Here is a 24,014-nt window from a genome sequence, read left to right as displayed (position 1 = left end):
CCACTGAGGAGCTGTGGCAGAAACTTTTCAAGCACAGTCCCAAATTTAACTAACACGGAAGTTAAAAACTGTGGGAACAGATAGAACATACACCTACGCTTGGACTTTCACTGGCACGATTACATCTTAAACAGGGCAAGCAGTGCTGAGACTTCTGCTTACTTCTCTGGGTATGCACTGCTTCAGATAACAAAGAAAAACCTGCTTTTGCAATGAATTATTGGTCGGTGAAAGCCACTCGCTTCCTTTGCCACTGTTTGCAATTCATCTTCTACAAGACTTAACATGTTTACTTTGGGGTTTTCTCCTTCCTCAGTGAGAAAATGCTCTAGAAATTAAGCAACTTCAAGGGGTTTATCTGTGTCAACTGTCCATCAAAAAGGAACAAAAGTCTTACATTTTCAAAGATGACAGTGAAACAGCCAGAAGATCTTTGTCCATGCAAAAGAGAACCTGAAGTAGCACAAGAAAGAATGATTTTAAAATGGCCTAGTGTAGATAATGGCTAACAACTCATAAAGAGCATGATCTAAAGCCAGCTGAAACCAGCAGGAATTTTTCCACTGGCTCTAGTGAGTTCTGCATCAAGTCTCTGATGGTCACTCTAACCTTACGATGCCAAAAGACAGTAATGCTCTAAACTATGCTGCTGCTGTCATTTCTCCAGGAAATCTTTTTCTTCAGTATACTTTCAAACTCAATGAAAATCATAACAACGCCAGCACAGAAAGTATAGCTCTGATTTTTTAAACATAAAATTTGGTTCCAGATACCCATACTTTAGTCTCCACTGCTAAAGAAATTATGAAAGTAAAGTAAAGCACCTCCAACAAAACACATCTGAATCGGATCACAACCAATAGACTAGGACTTGTTTTAAAAGCGTGATCAAAACACAAGCTAAAAACCAAAATCCAAAAAAACCCAATGCACAATCAGATACCCTGATGTACAGCCTAGTTGTGTAACTATTTGGCGACGGCCTAAAAAACCAAAACGTAACCCCCCCCCAGATGATGTTAAATAGCATATGAACACCAGTCTACAAAGCTAACAGAAACTACACTACTTTCACCCTCAGCATGATGCTTTCTTCTGATGTAATACTCAGCCACAGGAAATTAAAAGTAGAACAATATATTAAGACAGTTCACAATCCAAATCAAAAACATTAAGAAGTCTCAAAGCGCTGCCTTTCCATAGATAGAGGATAAAGTGTTTGGTTGTTTTTTTTTCTTAATTCAGACAGGTTTCGTAGAGTATTTTCTCCCCAAATCCTTTTTTTTTTTTTTTTTTTCCTCTTTTGGTGGGGCAGGGAGGAAGGTGTCACAACTTGGGAAAGGCAAGTTGCTTTTAATTAAATACTAGTTAATGACTTTGACTGACTTGTGCAATTGCCAGTATTTTTAGTTGATACTGTCTTTCTGACCTGTAACCCTCTAAACTAGAACAAGCACATTGTTTAACGTTTGTTAAATTTAGACAGCACCACTACCCACTATTACCCCCTCCCACCACTGCTGTACTAATCTCCCATGCCAGCTGCTCAAATGTTTACATTTGAAGGGCTTTCTCTGTGCAGAAACAGTCTCTGCACAGCATCTCTCATCTGTACATTTGCCAGAATCAAGGCAAGAAAAGCTTCACTGCTAGAATTCTTGATTAATGTATAGTCTTAAACGTTTCTTCTTCCCTTCCTCCTTCTGTCAAATCCATTGCCGTTAGGTTTTTACAAGGCAAACCTCCACAGTGCACTTTCCTGGCCTGACTCTTGTCCTATGCAAACAACTGTAAATCAGAACGAGCTTCGTTCAGAGCCAATGAAATCACACCATCTATGTGCTGAAACTGGGAGAGATCAAAATCAAGATGCGTACCTGAGCATTTGCTGGGATGGAAAGAAGAAAATGTTATAATCAGAGGAGGGGGGGTGTGGGGGAACCAAACACTAACTATCATAAATCTACTGGTAATCTCTCCATCTTGCTATGTCAGTATACTTCAGAGACTGCCTACAGAGCTCATGTCCTAGACATGGGTCGTACCTGGCTCTCTCACCAGGTCACCGAGGTACTAAACCAGCGAAACACTTAAACAGGTGCTTGGTATGACACTGAAAACGTCAGTGGGTCCAACACCTACAGCTCCTCGCCTGTTTAAGAACTCTGCAGGGCTACATCTTGCTATTTGCCTTGATCTGCTTTCTCTTCTGGTCTTCCAGCTGACCATTTATAAAACCAGAAGTACTCTCCTCAGTTTCCCCAAGTATTTTGAGATCTGCTTAAAAGTATAAATGATACCAAAAAAAAAAAAGTCAAGAAAATGGATCTCACTGAAAGTATTACTACTTCATGCTGTTGTAAAAGTCTTTAAAAAGACTTACTGCAATTTGTCAAACTCTTTCCCCTCTTCAGCTTGTGTCCCAAAATTCTGCTGAGAATTCAAATGAAATATTAAACACTGGAGAGTAAGAGAAAGAGCAATGACTGGAATTATTTCTAATCATTTCTGCTAAGCTCAAAGGGGAAGATCAGTACTGGAGCTGCATGTAAAAGACCAATGAAACCTAATTTAATAGTTGTTTATTAAAAAAGAAGAAAGAACGTGGAACAGCTCTGCAGACTACAGGCATTAGAAGGTCTCTTTTTGTAGTGACGAACTGAGCAGTACACACAGTACTTTGTGCTATACAGTCTTTGCTTTGTATACGCAACTCCTCTTTGAGTTAAAGGGAGACCTGTAAGGCCCGCTAAGCCTCATGGAGGTTTGACTTTGCATGGGAGAACTAAGCCAAAAAGTTCACTTAGGAAAACTTCCCCATCAAAGTAAAATACATTGTGTCCTGTCAGCAAATGTTGTTTTGCAAATGCTCCCTCACCTGACATAAGATGTTATTGAGACATATGGTTTCACACGCTACTAAGCGGCTTAGTTTTGCCAACGAACAATAATGCACAACAAATATGTGTGGAAATCATGAGATCATCTAATTAAAAGAAATGTTATTGTTTGCCACTACTTTTAATGAAATCAAGTCTTCACTGTCCACAGAAGAGGCTGGAAAAGAACCAAATCCTATTAGCGCTCATGCTTCAGAAATTGGTTGCAAAAGAAAAGAAATTATACCTTAACCGATGTTGAAAATATTCACTGTATCTAGACTCTACATATGCTAATAAGATATTTTAGACTAATATAATAAATCTGTGGTTACATGTGATTCAGGTTATGCCACTACAAAAACAGGTGTTACTGTCTGAAAAAAAATTTCCATTGTATATGAGAAATATGGAGTCGAGGACATACAATTAGCCATTTCGGATTTCGTCTAATAAAGGGCATTGGCATAAATACACACTAATCTTTTCACTACAGTAGTTACATTTGGAAAGCTTTACAAGAAATATTTTTGGATATCCATCACTAAATCAAACAGAAATTTACTTTGCAGTGGAATTAATAATTCCCTGACTCATTCCCAGACCATCCCAAACTTAAACACAAAAAGCATTTTATGTGCACAGAAATACGTGAAAGACTTTTTAAAGGAACTGCATCTCTGCTTATCCAATTGCAGAAAAGCCTGATTGTGGGATAACTTTTCTTTAAAGGTGGTATTTTCCACACCACTGCATGCTTGCCAGTTACACTAAGAACAATATGCTGAACGAATTATGACTGAGTATGAATTACAAGGCTATTATACACTATTAAGGGGCTCTGGTAATATTAAATACCAAGGAAGCAAAGCCTGAGCGGTTGAGATGTCACTAGAAAAATCTCAAATGGAATTTAAGTTTGTCTTTGGGTTATTTTTAATGTCCTTTTATTAATGCAAATTAAAAGCCATTGGTCTTATTAGCTGTTGCTTTATTCTATTTTTTGCTAGCGAGTTAACTTCAGAACTTTTCAGTGAAATCAGTAACAAAAAATGAATCAGACATAAAAGGATTTGGGTGGTTAAGGGTGTGTCACCAGGTCTTAATTAAACATCGGAGGGAGATATCTGAGCCAACTTACACCACACCGACTGGGTACATCCACAGTATGGAGAACGATGCCACGCAGCCCAGGTCTGGCAGCTGAACTGCCTCCCGCTAGCCTAACTCATCACGCTCCTGTTAGATTGGGCCTCCCTAACTCGCATCGCTTTGTGCTTTCCCTTCGATAAGCTTGACACACACCCTTCTGATGTGCTCACTCCCAGTTTGGTGCCTGAATTCTGCTTCTGGGTGTGCTGAGCATGAAAACTACTGAGAAACCATGTTTCTAACCTCCTGCCTAAACTCCATCAGGATCCACGGAATTGGCAAATCTCTCCATCTTCATCAGCCAAGGGGCTTGATCCAACAGGTGTGCTTAAGGCACAACTAAGAAACCTGGCTCCACAAAAACGTACCTGCTAGCCGAGGCAGCTACGGTATTTCTCTCCTGTCTTGTCCTCCCCCCGCCCCAAGTTCAATCATTCAGTAAGAATATGGTAAATCCAGGTTCACAACCTTCTTCTAATTGAGAAAAAAAGAAACTTCCCTCTCTCGTGAGCAGAGGGAGATTATTCTCTGTTCATGGACATGAATATGAGTTTAGCTAGAAAGAGACTGAGATTAGGGCACTCATCTGGGCAGTGAGCAACAGTCATCCTCCAGTTCTAGCTTCAGTGACTACTTATTTGCTGGATCTAACATCTGCTTAGCATAAAACATAGAAAAACATCTCTGGCGCTGGCACTGGAACCCAGAGCTGCCACCGCACTTAAGCTGTTTCGTTACTGGTCTGAATAGTTAAGCTTGCTCTTGCTCTCTCTTTCTGAGTCACTGAATATTTGGGTACTTTTACAAAAGGGTGCTTCCCACATCAAGAATACCTCACAGCTTTGTTCCAGGCAGTCTCCAGCCCAGCAAGTATTTTGGTTTTCTTTGCAAAGGAGGAAATAATTCCCTCAGTAATGGTCCTGAGAGAGACAGAAGATTGGCTGGTATCTCTAAAGGCAAAGAGGAGAACTGAACTTGGCTCTCCCACATTTTAGCTAACAGTGGTAGGTGGTAAACTTTTAGAGGAAAAGCTTCAAATACCTAAAACTAGCAGCTGACTTGAGGTTTCAATCTTGAGCAGAGCCAGGTAGCAGACACAGAGGATGGGGAGTGTTTAACATGCAACTCCTGCCGTGCAGATTTCAGTGGCTTCCAAACTTGGGAAATCTGAGTCTGGGACGCTTAGATCCAGCGTGCAATGGAAGCCCACACTGCCGGGTATTTAAAACAGGCACTGCCAGGCATAGTTGTGTCCATTTCCTTTTGTAGATATGGCCCTAACTCAAGCCCTTTTGATTCAACTTGATCCATTTCTCTCTGTTCATCTCGGAACACCTCTTGAGAATATTTCCTTCAAAGTGTCCTGCAAAAACCACTGCAGGAACTGAAGTTTCCCAGTTGTCTTTTTAAAAGCAACAACTTGAATGCAATGCGTTGTGATGATTTTACTCTGAAGCATGCAGTTTTATGTAAAGATGCATGTTCTGTCAAAAAATGACTACACGATAATCTTCTGTTTTTAATAAAACCTTTACAGTTGCAAAAAAATGTTTAGAAATGTGACCTCTACAGAACTAATGCTCAGAAGCCAAATGGAGGGAAGTCCACCCTAAATGATTTGTTTTCAAATCTCATGATCATAAGCCACTTTTGTGTGGTGAGGGCAAGAGCTGACAAGTGATTTTTGAATGCATGAAGTTGGCAATCCTGTGGTAGTACAAGTTAAGCAGCACAGACAGAACAGGGGTCAGCCGACAGACATGTCTCTTCACCAGATACTGTTTTTAATAGCTTGTAACTTTACCATGCTTTAACCGTAGATGCTGAGACTTTCCATTCCAGGTGTCTGCCTCAGGCTATTTTTTTCTTTTTTTTCTTTTCTTTTTTTTTGAGCCAGAGTAGTTCAGCTGGTTCTGAGATAATTTTTTGTTTGTTTTTTTGTTTTTGTTTTTTTAATACTAGCTCCAAGGACCTTTTCTGTGAATAGGTCTAGTAACACCATGCTTTGCGCTTTGGAGCGAGAACTTGGTCTGGTGGCAGGCAGCCACTGTTTCAAGCTCTTGCCTTCTGCTACCACATACTGTAAGAAAAAATCTAAAGATATACGTAAAAGCATCTATGATTCACATGAACAAAGACTATTAATATCCTGTAAGTGCATGCCACAAAAGGAGGTGGGTACAGCTGCATCTCTTCAGCAGCCATAATCTGGCTGAAAGGCACCTCCATGGTCCACCTAATCTATCCCTCTGCTCCAAGGCAGAATCAAGTATGCGTAGCTCATTCTCTAGACATTTTTGGAGGTTGTACAGATTAGGTGATGATAAGGATTTCACAGCCTCTTTAATAACCTGCTCCCTTGTAAAACCTCCATGCAGTCAAATTTTTTTCCCTCTAACATCTAAGTTAAATTTTCATTGCTATATATAAAGCACATTACTTCTTGTCCTGCCCTCAGTAGACAAGGAGACAGGAAGTTGATCACTGTCATCTTTGCTACCTATTGGAATTCTCTGAATGCCAGTCACAAGCCCGTTGGCTCTGGCAAACCTGTCTTCTTACCGAGGAAACTTAACAATAAAATGATTTTTTTTTTTTCCAGATAGTATCACAGGATATCAAAATAAAACTAACTCTACTGTGATGGTGAACCTTATCCCGAGATATCTGGTATTTAATAAATCTATTTTTCTTCTAGTCACATGAACAGTTGCACAAATGAAAACATTTATAACTATACTGTATCTTCCCTAGTGTCATCCTGTGCCATCTAACTACTGGCTTACAGGCACCCTGTAACACAAGACTGGGGGCAACAGATCAGTCTGCTGTACTATTTAGGCAACTCTCAAATTTGGTGAGTTTTACGTTTTGCAAACCAAACCACACTAAGCAGTATTGTTTCAAGGCCAGATCACAACCTATGCCTTTGACAGTACATAGATACCCATATAAAATGCATCAGAACTATCCCAGGATTTGACCCTGCTAGTACAAATAAACACACAGAACCAACATAATCCTAAGCATTACCAGGAGACCAAGAAGCAAGAACATGAAAACAGGAATTTAAAGTGAATGTGACTGTCAGACACAAGGACATGTTAAAAACAGATGACTGTTAACTTCTATTTAGATGCCATGGGCAGTATTCTCATTCCTACTGCCCAAAACAGTACGTGGCCACGTGAAGTGAAATCCTTGACAGTAGATGGTATTAACCGATCACCTGGGACCTGACATGGTTGAAGAGAAATCACATTTCCAATCGCTTTTGCATAAATATACTTGATCCTTCTTTCCAACCACTTCTGAACTGGGAAAGCATATCATGAATTATATAACTTCTGCCATCAACGAGGGCATAAAAGTTTGAGTGCATTAAGAGCAAACAAGGCCTTGAAAAGGTAAATAATCTATTTTCTAAAGGCCTTTATACGGAAAATAGCTGTTCCCATCATTTAAGAAGTGACTGCTGAGGTTACTAATGCACCAGAAGTCCTGATGACTTTATTCAAACACTAGCACAGTATTTTCTTCTGGAACATGATACTGCAATTACATAGGTACTATGAAATAAAAAACCCCATACATATATCCTAAACCTATCTAATAACTGTTTGGAATTTAAAATTACATTGTATTTTCGGATGGTTTCGTTCATGAACATATATAATAATAGCCATGACAGATTCATTAAGCAGGGAACTACTGGACTCCCTACTTCATTTAGGTTCCTTGATTCTGAGTAACACCTCTATTCAGACATACAGTGAAGACCAGATTTTTTAAAAATGGTCCTGGTGAAAATCCTCTAACATTGCTCTGCTGAAGCCCTGTTTGAACTAGAGAAACCTTGTGTGATAAGACATTGTGCTGAAGTTTCAAATCCTCTGGTAAGTGTCCCTGGCTGTACTTCTAAATATTTTTTTCCCAAGCTGATTTATTACATAAACAAAGTCCACATCAGAGCTACACGTTGTTCAGCACTTGGGACGTTGTTTTTTCACTCTTGATTTATGAAAACACGAAGGCCCCAAAAATAAAAACAGCTAATTTTAGTACTGCGTTCCAAATATCGGGTTTCATCTTGATCAACTGTTTATTTGAGGACAGTGACACCAAGCGGCAGAGATGACTTAAACTCCCTTTTTTCCCCCGGCTGTTCTAAATTCCAGCTGACTGTCTGCCTTTGGCACACAAAAAGTGGAATATGGTTAACTGGGCTGCAACTTCTAACTGCTTTATTTGTATGTTGTATTTATACACAAGTGTATTTCAACAGCATTTGATTTGTGTAAAGTTAACCCAGATAGAAAGCTCATCTGCTTAGCACAAAACTGGAACGGATTAAGGGAAAAGATTTCTGTTTCATTTACAATACACCATTAGATTTCAGATCCTTTACTGGCGTGTTGTATAATGAACTGCTGCACTCTGAGGATTGTCATGGAGAATTCTTTTCTTGCATTTTTACACCCTCTAAGGTGTTAACAAATTCTTCTTTTTTCACCTTTATTTTTGCTGATACTGTGAGCAAATGTCCTTTCACCTCAAGCGTAAGTGCTGACTTTCCCATCTTGACTTTGAAAATCTGCTTCCCCATCAACAATCCCAAGTATTTTTAGAGGCACTAATAATTCCAGTAATAATTAGATAAATATGGCACTGAGAATGGTTTGGTGGTTAAAAAGCGAATATAACTTGTGCTTGAACAAATACTAAGGATCTCTTGTTTCTTACATTTTTATTCCATTCCTTCATATTGCCCAGTTTTAAAAAAAAAAAAAAAACAAACCACCCAATCAATACCCAGAATAGAATTATTACTTCTTCTACAATTCAGTGCACATCACCACCACATAATACTGAGGAAAGGATTTAAACTAAGCATACCGAAATTCATGCCATTACCCCAGTAGTACTTCATGAGTCACGTATTTCCTTATAGGCAAGAAAATTTTCCTAATCCAGCCAGTGTATCTCCTGGCACTACGCTGAAGGCAATGGCAAACTATTTTCCTTTCAGAAATAAATCTGAAACTTTGGCTTTGATTCCCGCACAGCAAATGCAAAATACTTTCAGATGACCCAAAACAGTAACAGAATGTAGACCTGAGGAAACTGCAAAAGAGGAAGCCTCTACTGGATGACATTTTGCCAAAAGTCCTATCTTAGTTCAATGAAACTTCTATGTAATGAGTTCTAAATGTGTATTTTGCATATATGGCTATGTAATATACCACTTATTTTGAATAAGGATGCTCAGTTCCAACAAAGTAAATAAGTGAGGATATCTGTCGAGCAAGTGGAATAAAGCATTACTCAGAATGATTGAGGGTCTCAAAAAGTCTAGCCCATAAGGAACTGCTAAGCTGAATTTTAAAAATTATAAAATGCTTTCATTGGCATTCCCACCTGAATTTTATCTTACATTAATACAAGTTATCTATGACAAATTTACAGTATTTTAGAATTTTTCACCTAAGACGTCACAGTTGTTGACCTTTTTCTTGAAGTCCATCTAGCCTGTTCAAAGAATGGACCTTCTGTGCTGCTGAGCAGATCTGTTAGACTAATTTTATACATCTTCTGCAAGCTTTAACAGAATAGTACCAAAATAAATGGAACTATGCCAATACGTTCACTTAAGCATGTATTTATGTCTTAGCAGGATTGGTGGTCATACAAATACAGGTGTCAAGCCAGAAATGAAAGATGTAAACACTGAACAATGGCTACATTGTTCTTGAAGATTAATTGCTCTTAAGAGGAAAGGGGAAAAAAAAAAATTAAATCCCTGACATGTACATGTAACTGAGTAAAAAGAAAACATTTTTTAGCTCTTCAAGATCCCTTTGCTCCCTATCACCTGTGCCTTTAGAAGACAGTTACATGTCCAAGGCAGTTTTGAAACTTTTTTTCATCAATATCAAAGGAAAAAAAAAACCAACAAACTTCATTTATGATTTGCCCTACAAGATTTCCTACAAAAATAAATTAAGAGATGTCTCTCTTCTAAGGAAAGCACCACACACTAGTGTAAAAGACAGTTCAGAGTATCTGAACTACCTTCATATCCTCATTTGGAATCCTTCCTCTTCCTCCTGCTCATCTTCTAGTACTTGGGTATCAAGATATTGAGATTAATTTATAACAGCAGTAAATACTAACCACAAATTGATTTTATTTTGGCAGAGCTTGTGATGTTTTTTCTATACTTTTACCTAGTATATTTCAAATACCCACATCACCCTCTAGTAGCACTATATATTAATAGAGCTCTCTCACTAAAACATTCATCTTTATAGTGTCACCCAAATTTTTAGTGTTACAAGCAGCTTTCCTGTTTCAGTACTCTTTCATTATGAAGTCTTCACATTTGCAGAGGTAGGTGGTTTTTAACCTCGCAGCCAATCATTTCTCCATCTATTTCTCCTTTTTGACTTCTTTTATATTACCCTTTTTATCTGGGATTTGTTCTCTCACTCCTCCATTTTTCCCACTATCTTCCATCACCTTTCTCTGTAGCTAGACAGCTGTACATTTTGCAGATCAGCACTCCTTTTCCAAATACCTGTTTGTGAAAGGGGGATTCAGAGCTGAACCTTACATTTCAGGCTTCTATCATGTCATCAACAGCCTCTTCTCCACGTTTTGAAAATATGGTAACAAAAAGCCAAGTAATGAAAAGCAACAAAAAGACACACCATTTATCTGATTACTAATCCACCAGAAGAGCCTTACAAAAATATTTAGGATTCACACTTCCTAGATACCTAATTTGTCATAATTTAGTAGTCTGTCAGGCACTTAAAAACCTTTCTAAATACAGTTCACAGGATTTTAGTACCCCAAAACCTACTGAAGTACTTAACAAAAAACCTTTCAGTTATTTCCAGTGTTTAAAGCAAAAGTAATCTCTACCCCCGAGCTACTTATGAAACAAATGGAATGCTGCCATGCTGCAGAAGACATGTAAAGGGATAAAAATGAGAGGTGTGGTTTTATAAGAAAACAGCGCCCTCTAAATGTCACTGATAAGGCAAACATACTCTTGCATCATGCAGTACTGTCACTGTCTTACAGTCACAACACCTATGTCCTTGGTTAAAACACTTTTTGCTCACAACTGCTTAGAATTTAACTTCGAAAGAAACTTTATTTATAGTGAAGTTAGCAAGTTTTATTTGAAGACAGTGCATGGCATTTTAACTTCTTCAAGATAAGCGAACTGTGCACTCAAGTAACTAAGCCTGCTAAGAAGTAAGCTATTTCTACTTGGCTAAGCATCAGGAATAGCAGTGGTTTCTGGTTATTCAAACTGCGGGATCTAATAGGAAGGCAATAGCATCTACAAGCCGTGTTAGTACTTACATCCAAGCTTCCTTCACTTGTAGATGCAGAACTAAAAACATCCTCCTCACCACAATCTCTGTTCATCCTCAAATGTTCTTCTGTCTGCAACACAAACAAGTATCCTACACAGCAGCAGCAAAGGAAACAAAACAGCAAAAACACGCCAGAGCAAAGCATCAAACCTCCTTACAGAACCAAGACAAACTGTCTCAGTAGTGCTGGACCCGATTGCTGAGAAACTTTAGTAGTCTGCAAAATTTCTCTGATGTAGGCAAGGCCCTAAGAAATCTATCAGCAAAAAAATTTAACACCAAGAATATAAAGAAACAGAACAATTCTTGGGCAAGGAGGAGAATAGGTAGTAAGCAACTCCTGTAGCACCAGGGACCAGACTGCGAGTCTCTGCTATACCCACACACACAGTGGAACAAGCAGAGAACTTCTTCCGTGCCCCTGTCAATGATGGGACTGTTTCTGTGCGCTAGCATGTTCCCTACTTAAGCCCAGATCCCATGATTGTCTGCACAGGGCCTCTGCTCTACTGGATTGCTTAGCAGTGCCAATTTGATCTGGATTTAGCCTCAAGCACATGACTACATTTCACATAAAAAAGATACAGAGTTCATACCACCTTTAGGTTTTTTATGCTAGCTGCAGGAGAACAGAGGGTAACTGATCCAGCATAAAATTAGAATGGAGAGAACAAGATGATACCTGATCTGGCATTAAGCCTGGCAGTACAAAGTTAACCAAAGAAATACTTTCAACACATTTGTATCAACCATGAGAACAGGAGGACTCTGCTTTCATGCTATGTCACGATGTTTTTAATATAGCAGAAAGTTTTTTTCAAAAAGTTAGATCTAGTGTATTGTCATACCACGATTATTGCTTTCAGTGAGCTAGCTGAGAAAGAAAGCATGTGCGTGGGCACGGAAATCTGAGCGTAGGCCTGTAGTGTGCAGTGACACCTGATCCAGCACAGTTTGCAACACAGGCTAATACTCTTCTTCCCTGGTAAAAGAAATTGCCCTCCCCTTGTAAATGCCTGCAGCTCTGCAGCGCTACTACTGTGCAAGACTTTGGACAATTCTTACTATCAAATAGTTCTAAAATACAGACTATGCGTGACTACATATATACATACACACACAGCATCACTGCAAATCATAATGCAAATAAACAAAAAAATAAAACAAATAAGCAGAACCAACTTAAGTCTTGCAGAGGAGTAAAAATGTAAGAATAACTGTAAAGAGCAGAGTTTAGGAAATCTGGGCCTTCGATTCCAGTGCCCTAAAATCACAGGGCATGCCATCATATAATCCCTTTATAAACCTACCAAATCCTTTCTTAAAAGAACTTAATTAATTTGACCTCATTCTGCTAACTAAGTCTGTTTAGCAGTTTCACTGCTGTTTTTTGGCTAGAGATCTTCCATAATACCAAGCCAGATGTATTATGGCTAGTTAACACCTGCTTGCTCCTGTGTGCTGCACTATCTTCGGGTTTCAGTAATTCTTCCATCTATTTGGGTTCAAACTCCTAGAGGTTTGTATTGAAAAGGCAACAATGACTTCCTTGCTAGACTAAACAAAGTAACTGATTTAGTTTCTTTTCCGAGAGAGTGTTTGTCCTTTGCAAGCAGGAGTCCAATAAAGAAATGACCAAGAAAAGTCAATTAACTTGTCAGAACTAGCAGCAAGAAAGACTTACACCTTTACCTCAGATTTGGAAGTAGTTTCTCATACTTGTTTGTACAGTTCCTACTTTTTCCCAGGCTTATAACTTGTTAACTGATCCTCAACATCCTTAACATCTATTAAAATTTGTATTTTAAAACCCCTCAAAGTATCACCTCCTTTGTGATTAACAAGCACGAGGAAGAGAATAGGAAAAAAAGAGAGGAGTTTGCAATCTTGGGACACTCATCCCAAACTCAGCTGTGAGAAACCCACTGCAGTGACCACAGAATTGGGATGCTTCGTAGCAACTTTTCCTAAGGTTGCAAGCGTATAGATTTTACAAGTTAAATCCGAGCTGCTTCAGGAGTTAGAACTCCGAGAGCACACACTTCATACTGAAGTTCAGAAAAACTGAATCAGAGGACAAACTATAATGCAGAAACTGCATGCTGTAATATATTTGGTTCTTCCAGAGGAACTACAGCCCCGCAGTGTGCTCTAGAGGCTCAAGCTGAGCTCCCTTGTCTACTTGATTCTTTCAGGCAGATACAGCATTATTGCCCCAGTTACACTTTTGTTCCCTTCTAAATGGGAAATATTTTCTTACAGAGGATAAACACTCTGAAAGTGACTGACTTCCTGTCTCATAAAATACAGTTTCCATGTGTCCTTTGTAAGGTGTTAAGAATAGCTCAGCATCCATGACAGATCAGATTTTTCAACACAGTAGTTCCCAGTGTCCCTAAAGGAAGCTATTCCACAGCAAAAGCACTCCAAATTCAATCATAATCGAAAGGGCAGAAAACTAATAAAGATTTTTGAAAGCTTTCACAGTTATAAAAACATAACTGAGAAGACTGGAAGGGTAAGTGAAACACTGGTCCACTAACAAGCATATGTTTCTTAGTACCAGTTAATCAGCCACACATTTTATGATTTCACTGCAAAAGCCTTGGAGGACTTTTTAAACTAAATGAAAGAAAAATCCCTTTTTACTCTGGCATCCTGGATTATTAAATACTTTACAATCAAAATCAGTTGACACCAATATTTGTAGTGAAGGATGCAAAAAGTATGAAGTTAAAAGCCCAGTGTTTTATGTTCTTGAGTTATAAAGGGGTTTTTATATTTAATTTCTGTGATGAATGAAAAATTTTTCATAAAGGCAGGTCAACAGAAGAAAATTATTTTATAGGAAATTCCTTTTTTAAATTTTCCAACTCAAGATTAAAAACAAAGTTAAAAATGCCTAACATGCACCCCAGCAGATACTGATCCTTCAGTTTAGTACTGCAAGTTATTTCTTCTACACCTGATTCACTGGTTTTACAGACTTGGAGATGGCAATAGCATGATTGCAGAGAGCTTCCTAAAGATATAAATGCTTTAAAACAGATTATCACCCATGCACAGAAGAGTTAATAAGACACTCCTACTTGATATCTTAATTGTACTACATTACATCAGTTCTTTCATAAATGCATTTTGTAATGTGAGCACTACCAGTTAGCGGACATAAGTTGCTTGAAACTACTGCCCTTTGTTAACACCCACAGACCCCACAGCATGGGGGGGCGGGGGGGGGCAGTAAATGGTCAATGTGCCTGACTGTCAATAAGCAGCTGGTATCTCCATCAGGCTGCACTGATTAAACATACTTTATGCACCTGCTAACAGAAGCAAGGAAAAAGGGAAGAGGGAATAGAGAAAAGAAGGAAAGAACAAACAAAAACCCCCAAACAAACAACACCATCCACAGACATAATACATCTGGGAAGAAAACAATTCTCTTTAGTAAGGCAGTACACTGCTGAACACTTACCTTGCTGCTTCTTCTATCAGCTTTGAACAATCCCAGAAGTCTTGCCTTTTCTTTTTCTATTGCATCATTGCTTACTGAAGCCTTTCGACTTGGTTCTGAAACAATCATAATGGAATATTTTTTACATTTCTGAAATAAAGATTCAGAAGATCAGTATTTTAAAACATCCTGGATTAATGCTGTATTTTTATGAACTGGAGATGTTATGAACTGAATTATCTAAGTAACTGTCAGATCCTGCACTTACTTTTTCATCAAACTTTTATTTGTTCTGAGTTTGTTCCAAAATCTAATAGACACAAATGGAGTAATTTAATAAACTACAGTTAAGTTTTCTATCACGATTTAGTAATCCTTATTAAAAGGCAAAAAAATGAGCAAGTCGCTTTGTCTTCAGAAATGCTTGTTAGATGTCTCACTTAAAACTCATGGAGTACTGTAATAGTAAAAAAAACGCCAACAGACTTTTAAAAAAAAGATGATGGTGAATACCTTCAACAATTCACAGGCCTGACTTAACACAATGAACTTAACAGAAAGACTCTCAAAGTGGATTTGGATAAAGCTCCACGAAGAGGAAAGAGACCTTTCCCTTGCAAAAAGGGCTCTCCTTAGAACTTAAAACAGCTGGTTGTGCTCATCTTTTCTCAACTTGGTGCTTTTACTTCAGGTGGGAGAAGAGGCGAGTTTATATGTACCTCAGGCACTAAGAGCTCAAACATGCATGTCCTCCTTGAACCAGCTAAAGAACTGTAAGAATTCTCAGCCAGTTTAGTCTCCGCTCAATTTCCCCCACACCAGACAAACTGGATCAGCAAAATAAGGTCAAGCATTACAGGGAACAGCCACTGGTTTGACATTCAATATACAGACTGTAAAGCTCTTCCACTTTTTTTAATGGACACTGCATAATGCTATAAAGGTTTCTCCCTGGCTCCAAGCACATCAGAGTATCCCACTAGCACACAGAAAGTTTAATGTACAGAGAAAAATTGCTTTCTCTTGTAATATTTGCTTTACTTGTTTAATAACAATTAAGAAGCAAATGCAAAATGACTTGCTTGTTGACACAAAATAAACGTTGACTTCACAAAAAAAAAAAACCCTCATCCCAGAACTCCAGTAAACTGATTTGCATTTCACACAAAGCACATGATTTTCACACAGATCACTTTAGCATACCAACAATGTCAGGTGTTAGAAGGTGTTAAGCACATACAGTAGTTCAAAACACAGCAGAAGAGTAAAGATGGGGAACCCAGAGGAAAACAGGGAGAAACTATCCTTAAGAAACACTGCAACTCTACTGCAAAAAAATACAGTCATAAATTAATACCCTCCTCAAATATTAAGCTGTGCCTATGCTCATTCTCCAAAACCTGCTGTTTTTCTGCTCGGGGCTGGGCTGCAACTAGATGTGGATCATGATTCCCTTACTCACACAGTCTTCAACTATGAATGATAATGATGGAAGGCTAGCATAAGCTATGTCAGTAACAGCTGATTGTCAACGTTGCCATTAAACGTTGCATAATACCAATAAATTGGGATTTTAAACATGGTGTATCATCTCAAACCAACAAGGAATCTTTATAAATCTCTATCAATTTTTCTTAAACAAATACAGTAGATATTCTCTCTAGTATTATGTTCTGCGTAAGAGGAAGCCACAGCAAGTAATGACAGAGGATTAGGGCATTAGTGAAGCCAAGAGGCAATAGGCCATGAGCTAAGATTTGCTCGATGGCTGTCACCTATTGGAGGTGGACTTCTTTCCTTCCTGAAAATTTAAAGAGTTATCCACAGTTTTATTTTTGTTATGTTGTGTTTACTAGTAATGCAAAGAAGTAAAGCCAGTTAGAAATCAACCATACCTTTCTTGGGGAAAATCAATTTAAGCAATGTATTATAACAGACTCAGTGGGGTAAAAGGATATACTAAATCACACATTTTCTGTTTAACTAGAAGCAGAAGCACCAATGTAATCTAATCAAACCCTACCTACCGCAGCAATTCAGAAGTCAGCATTTATTCAGAGTTATCCAATGTGTATACATAGGTTTGATATTAAAATGCTTCGTTTCATGTAAATTGAAATCAGTGGAAGATCTCACAGATCTCAAAATATTCTGTCTTTGCTACTAAATAAATTTTGAAGCCAGGAGACCTCTGAAATGTTAGTATTTCTGAAATTCAGCTAATCATGCTTTAGGTAACCTGAAAAGGCTTGGAATCTGTATAGAAACATATCATATCACAGAACAGTTAAATGACAGGATTTGTTAATTGCTAGCATTTTAATGACAATTACTGAAAAAGCAGCATGCAGTGTGTGTTCTGACCAAAAGCAGACATGTAAACAACACTTTGCAAAAGACAACACAGATCAAAAAAAGCTTGTTTCTCTACAGCATTTTATGCAACATTCTTAAAGATCCATCTACCAAAGCCACATTAAACATAGTGTGAAGGGAAAGACAGTTTTTCCTCAGCAGCATTGTACAGTACCTCTATAGTTCAGAGAAGGTTCAGACTGAGTTTTTGATGGAGGAACTGGAAAAGGCAGGCAATGAAAGGACAAGAGAAGACATATTAAAGTTTTAATATTGCCTCGTAAACCACCACATTCATTAATTACTCCTAGTACTTGTTTTCCTAAGCATTACAGAAAAAAATGTTGACTGACAACAGACATGCAGAGCTGCTACTAGAAGCAGTTTACCTGTGTTTGTATTAATTCCTGATTCACTTGTGAAGCTGCTTCAACTGCTAAATCAAATTAAGTAAGCAGGTGGCAGCAGAGCTTGTCTTTTAACAATCCTTCAGCACTCAGTACTTCTGTTTCAGGGAAGGAGAGAATGATAAGCACAAAGTTTTTCTAGAACTTGCTCTTACAAGCACAGCCTATGCTTTCAGCACCTCTGATGCCTTACTTGTTAGTGGGAATGTGTTTTAAAAACCTATCTGTTCTGATAACTGAACAGACTAGACAGCTACTCAATGCACAATTCATAGACCAATTGCTACTGAACCAATGGGGTTATTCCTCTTGGAGATTACAAATGAGAACACAGGAAGAAGGAATTTGCTGTAACAAAGGAAACTGTTCATAAATTTTATGTGTATTTACCCGTTTTCTCATCAGACACCAATGTGCGGAGTAAGAGGAAGGCAGAAAAGGCTGAAATACACTCAGGATCAGGGTGGGGGGGTATCATAATGAAAGGTATACTGAAAGGTTAAAAAAAGAATAAAATATAAAAAAAATTCTAATGCAGAGAGCAGCACACTATGAAGTGTTATGTAATTTGCTGCTATAAACCCAGCCCTGAAGTAAAGTCTTGGTTTTGACTGTACAGGCTACAGCCGGATTTGAGGACCAATATTACACCAGTATATACACCATCACTTTCATTTTAAAGGAAAAGAGTTTTAAGGAAGGCTTAGGATAATTACTCTATAAGTTGTCCCTGAAGTATGCTGAATGTATCCTGTTGAATACTCTGCATGTTCAATATGTTGCTCCAAAATGGTTGGCTTAATTACAGTAAACATGTCTTAAAAAACCCAAACAAACATGCAATTGAGTTATGACATGCTGTCAGCCACTTCTTTGAACATCCTACCAATTCAAAGGAAAAAGAGACATTTAGTTTACTTAAAAGTCTAAACTCATTGAAATTTGACTCACACAGAGGTAGAACTGTCACTTACCAAAGGAGTTTGAAAGAAGAGACGGAACGTCAACATAAATAAATAACTATATAAATAAAAAATAAGCCTGCTGCTCAGCACCTACAAGATTGACGTTATCTAAACAATAAATAAGGACATTTACTGTGCTGGAAGTGATACCGATTGAGAGAAACTGCAGGAGACAATTTTAATGAATATCACTTTCTGACCTCAAAGGAAGTAGCGCTTGTCAATGTGTATTTTTAAAGCACATCGCGTAATTATGCTATTTGAATACACAATCAGGCTGATAAAACTCAAGCCCAAGAAGCTGCCGCTACAATATTGTCTACGAGAACGGAAAGTGAGGGTGAATAAACAAGAGAGCAAAATTTTAAATACAAATACCTCTTAGCTCCTCTTCACTAAACTGTGAATAACTTCGCTCTTTGGAGGAACCGTCTCTGAGCCTATCCGGTCTGTTTCTCATAAGCCCTGGTCTGTCGCCTTTGCCTCTCAGCTTTCGCAGCTGCCATCATTATGGCATGTCTCGCCTGTCTTTCTCTCCAACCCACGCCACAGGCAGGTGAGAGGCTCTGCCTGGACGAGGCCCCCGTGTAACGCACACCTATACCGACAGCAGCTTCGGGAGGTAGCAAAGCTCCTCCTTTTGCTCTGCCCTGGGCCAACCTGCAGCCTGCCAGGGGCCAGCCCAGCCTGGCGCAGGGCCCAAGAGCAGCCAGGGACGCCTGGGCACGCTGCTGTCCTGGCTGCCGCTCTGGGCACAGCTCACTGAACAAACCCGCGCTGCTCTCTGGACTGCGATGTCACTCTGCTGTTTCAGCCAGGCCCCAAAGGAACAAGAGCACAAATGCTTTGAGGTTGCCCATAATATTGTGGGTGCATCATCGAACTCTGTAGCGACCGCTTTCAGTCTCAGCTCACCTCTTTTTCTGTCCCAGGCATACAGCTCCTTTATTCCCAGCTCCTCCAAGGACTTGGTAAGCTCCAGCTCCTCCCCAGTGATGCCGTCTCGCAGAAGAACAATGTGCTCTTGACTGACTTCACACTTCTCACAAATAGCTGGGATGATGCTGTGGAGAGGCACCTCTGGACTAACTCGAACCACAGCCTTTTGCGTCTTCAGGTAGTTCACTACCAGCCTCACAGATTTCTGCAGAAACAAACACAAACTCTCAGCTCTCCCTCCGTGATGGCTAGGCTCTCTTACAATGAGAAAGGCATTGGGGACTTCCATATTGTCTTGACTCCTCCCAGGCAGACTTACTGCACTGCAATAAATATTATTAAAAAAAAACCCCAAAACTCAGAACTCCCCTGTCAACTAAGGAGACATTCACAAGAACAGGCGAATAAGGAAAAGGAATCGAGGCAGACATAACTTGTGATTGTTTACAAGTACCACTCTGAAAGGCATGACAGTGTAATTAGCTATACAAATTCAGAATAATAAAAATTTCGGCAAATATATTTGGCAAATGGCTACTTCTGAATCTTCACAATACTGTGAAATACATTTAGTAATGATCAGTCTTCTCCCATATCTTCAATAAAGATGGCAAACAAAATACCACCAAAACCCTGTCTACCTCCACGCAATCCCACAACCCTCATTTCAGCCACTACTACAAATTTCAGCCATCCCAGTCTTCAATCAAGGGTCTTTATAAGAACAGATTTCCATCTATTCAACAACATGCAACATAACATTTTGTCTAAATGCTGGAGTCCAGACTAGCACCTGCCAGTCTGCATGCAAATCAGTGAAGCTAGCAAAGCAGGTTATAGTCAGTCTCAAGCCTGTCCCATCTGGTTTGAAGACACAAAGACTGCAAGAACTGCTAGAAATCACAGGAATAAAAATGATGTTTCATAGCACCATTTTAGCCCTATAGAGTACTGACCTCAGGGACCCTTGGCAGAGGTCGCTTTGTCTTCTCTTCAGGAACCTTCTCTTTCAGAAGTACCGTCTGTACGTCCAGTGCTCCTATCAAAGTGTTTGGCTTGTAACTCAGAGGTTGTTGAGTTCCCGAAGACTTCAGTTCAAGACTATGTTGGGACGGATTTAAGCGATACTGGCTGCATAAATCAACCAATAGATCCATCACAGCTTTACTGCAGGGAAGAAGACATTCACTGTTAGCATGAGAGAAAACACAGTTGCTAAAAATTTACCTCAGTTTTAATACAGGAGAAAAAAACACAATACAAGCCATGGATGTGTCACTAGTTAACCATCTCTGAGAGGGAACAGTGCTAATGCTTTGAAATGCTAAACAGATCAGATAAAATGTTAGGAATTAAATATATTCGCACTTCAGTGTGCTTTTATGAGCTGGCAATTAACTATTCACTATGAGGCAGACAAGAGTGCCAATAAGCACTAACAAACATAAGCTGAGAGCGGACAAAGTCCATCTTATCTGTTAAATCCATACATTACATTCTCCAATTCAAATCCTGTTCTTTAACATGAAGACAAGATCTAAATAAATGATGCATTCACGGTACGGTGAACTCTACCTAGATTTGAACCGTCACATAACGCAACTTTAAATGGAGCATTTAAATCTGGAACAAAAGGTAGACAGGATTATTTATTTTTCAGCTTACAACTTTGAGTCGTCTCCCCACCCCAAATCCACTTGACACGAGCAATATTTCCAACTACAAGAGATCCCTTCTGTATTTATTTTGGTGAGAATATTAACCCTGTATAAAAACATCCGATTTCAAGTATTTGCATTCTCAAGAACTCTTATTGCAGATGTGATTCTTGAACCACAAGGTTAAGAGAGTCAGTCACTGCCCCTCTCTTATTCCATGCCTCTGTACGGAGGTACTCCATTTTGCGTCAATAACTCAACATTCACTGGAGCTTGATACTGCCTGACACAGCAGATATGAACTATGCTCCTCAACACCCAGAAATTCTCTTCTACCAACGTACTGAAGGGTTCTTTCTTTTCAACCTTCCTCCCTAAAATTCCATCCAGAATCAGAGAAAACAGGTTTGTTAAAACTGGTTATGTTTCTGAAAAGTTTTGGTTTCATAAACCAGTATCTGTCATCAACAAAACAACGTAAGTTGAAAAAAATTACCAGCCGTACCTGAAGCCTGTCATATACATGGGATATTTTTCTTCTAGCAGGAAGTTAAAATAAATGCATAGACAGCATATTTGCCAAAGGAATTGGCATCTCTTCTAATGTGTAAACTGGTGAAACTGTATACAGATTCAAAATGCAAGCAAATTCAAAGAAAATAAAATCCTTCACAGGTTATCAGCTACCACCATTACAACCACAGCTCAAGAATTGCCCTTCAACTGCGAGCTGTCAGCATCTGGGAAAATACTCTGTGGTGGGCTGCCCATCTTCTTTCTACGTATATGTTGTTGGCCAACAACCGCTCAAGAAGTTGGGGTAGAACCCTGGAGAGCTACTGGCAAAGATGACGAGAATGGAAAATGAGAACAATCCCTTATTAACAGGCAAAAGACTAAAATACATGTAGGTGACAGCTCTTCACGCGCAAGCAATGAGAAAGGACCTTCTTTACAGTAACCTATTTCAAGTTTAACTGAGTTGCGCAGTGTGAGCTGAAAAAGTGGCAAGTGTGGAAAATTTGAAATAGGTGATCGCATTGAAAAGAGAAGAACACAGTGAGAAGATGATGACTGAAGATCAAACAGGGAAAACAGATGTCATTAATATGTATAGGAGGCTTCAGAAAAACAGTGTGCTGTGGTAACTGCTAACATAGGCAGCATCTAAACAGAAACATGTAGTATCTAAATCGAAACTGTAACAGGTCATTTCACAATGACTTATTCTGGCACTGTCCCCAAGTTGCAAATGCCTGTATTTCACAACCATGTTTAAATCATATGTAACATGCCACACACCAACAAAAACATTTACACCTACTTAAGTCCAAACTATAGGAGAACCCCACCTACACCGACGTTTACATGAATATTCATTAAGCTGTGCAGCAGTGAGCATTTAAAAAAGTGTTAGTCCGCTGATAAAGATCTCAGCTTGTCTGTTTACAGACATATTTCTTTTAAACTAAAATTTGCATGTGTTCTTTTCCCCTCAGCCATATTACTATTGTTTCACAGAAAAGCAAATAACCTGGCAGAACCGCAATACATGGTGTTCTATGTGCTAGACATTTCTATTTAATGTGGAACGCTCATATATTTCTGTAGTGCATAATATTGTGATAATTAATACAAATTTGGACAGTTATCTTGCCTCACGTAAACTATTTCATTAAAAACACTGAACCTCCCCCCCCAACCCGCAGCTTGATTTTAAATGGGAGTTTTATTTCAAGTAACTCCATGTATATGCCACAAACAGAAGAGAGCCACTAAACACAGCAAAAGAATGGTACTGAGCCGTCTACTAATCTAGACCAACTTTTCTTTGTAACCTTGGGCCGAATACGGCTGGAACAAGATGGAAGCAAAGGACTGACTCTTTGCATCTTCCAAGAGCCATCTCTTCGAAGATGCAAAGAGTCAGTCCCTCCTTTGCTTCTGTCTTGTTTCACACGTATCTGCACTTGATTTTAACCTGCTTTTGAGACCTGGTGGAGAGCATATTCTACTTTGAAATTCAGGCAGGTCTGATCATAAAGGATTAAATCTAAAGCTGAAATGAAGAAGTTAAATGTCTCCTGCCTCTCCAACTACTCAGCTAAGAAACACATTACCTTCTTATTTTAATAAGATGTTGCTGCAATTTTGGGTGGGGAGACCAAACACTTTCTGATAGACACCAAACATTAATGACTGATAAGCAAATACTGGAGCACAGAAATAAAACTGGTGGATGAACCCAATTTAAGATTCAGACAAGATGGTTCAGACAACTATTCTTAGCAAAAGAAAGTACTTTGGCTCTGTCCTGATAACCTATTACTAAGCCGTTTGACATTTAACACCAATACTGGACAGTAAAGAATAACTACTTTGTCAGCAATATTTATCAGGCCGAAGTCCTGATCAAGTTTTAGTGTGTCAGACCACTTGTGTCCTGTTGTTCACCAGTAAAATGCAGCAAAGACGTCTATAGTTTAAGAGGCATAAAAAAACTGGGCTGTTTTGGGTGTGGCTCAGCTTAATCTCCTTATTTAAAATACAGTCTTGTACCTCTAGGAAATAAATGTGTCGGACAAAGTTGTACTTTATCAAATGACATTGACTTGCCTATTACCTTCTATTTTCATGCTACAAATGCCTATAAAAAAATCACAAACTGAAAGAAAGGATCTTCTTTATTTAGGTCAATGCTAAACACACATTAGGAATCTAAAGTGACAAATGACTGGAAAAGAAAAACAGTAGCGTAAAGGGGGTGACCTCACGCCTCTGATGCTTTCACTATCTGCATTTAAAAACAGGAAA

General features: G+C 38.9%; 1 protein-coding gene across 9 annotated transcripts in view; it reads right to left on the bottom strand.

The window, feature by feature from the left end:
* COBL (cordon-bleu WH2 repeat protein) overlaps positions 1 to 24,014 on the bottom strand; it is a 211,184-nt gene that overhangs the window by 88,824 nt on the left and 98,346 nt on the right. For 6 of the 9 annotated variants that reach the window (XM_030011755.1, XM_030011752.1, XM_030011753.1 and 3 more), the window contains 5 exons: positions 20,499 to 20,709; positions 19,519 to 19,747; positions 17,407 to 17,451; positions 14,898 to 14,992; positions 11,409 to 11,492 (listed from right to left, as the gene is read on the bottom strand). In XM_030011755.1, the coding sequence (XP_029867615.1) occupies positions 11,409 to 11,492; positions 14,898 to 14,992; positions 17,407 to 17,451; positions 19,519 to 19,747; positions 20,499 to 20,709 (664 nt within the window). The remainder of the gene's footprint in view (positions 1 to 11,408; positions 11,493 to 14,897; positions 14,993 to 17,406; positions 17,452 to 19,518; positions 19,748 to 20,498; positions 20,710 to 24,014) is intronic. The other 3 variants (XM_030011757.1, XM_030011754.1, XM_030011758.1) reach the window with 3 other exon arrangements.

The sequence above is a fragment of the Aquila chrysaetos genome, chromosome 4 (assembly GCF_900496995.4).
Source record: "Aquila chrysaetos chrysaetos chromosome 4, bAquChr1.4, whole genome shotgun sequence".
Classification (NCBI taxonomy): domain Eukaryota; kingdom Metazoa; phylum Chordata; class Aves; order Accipitriformes; family Accipitridae; genus Aquila; species Aquila chrysaetos.
This window is presented reverse-complemented; position numbering and strand designations above follow the sequence as displayed.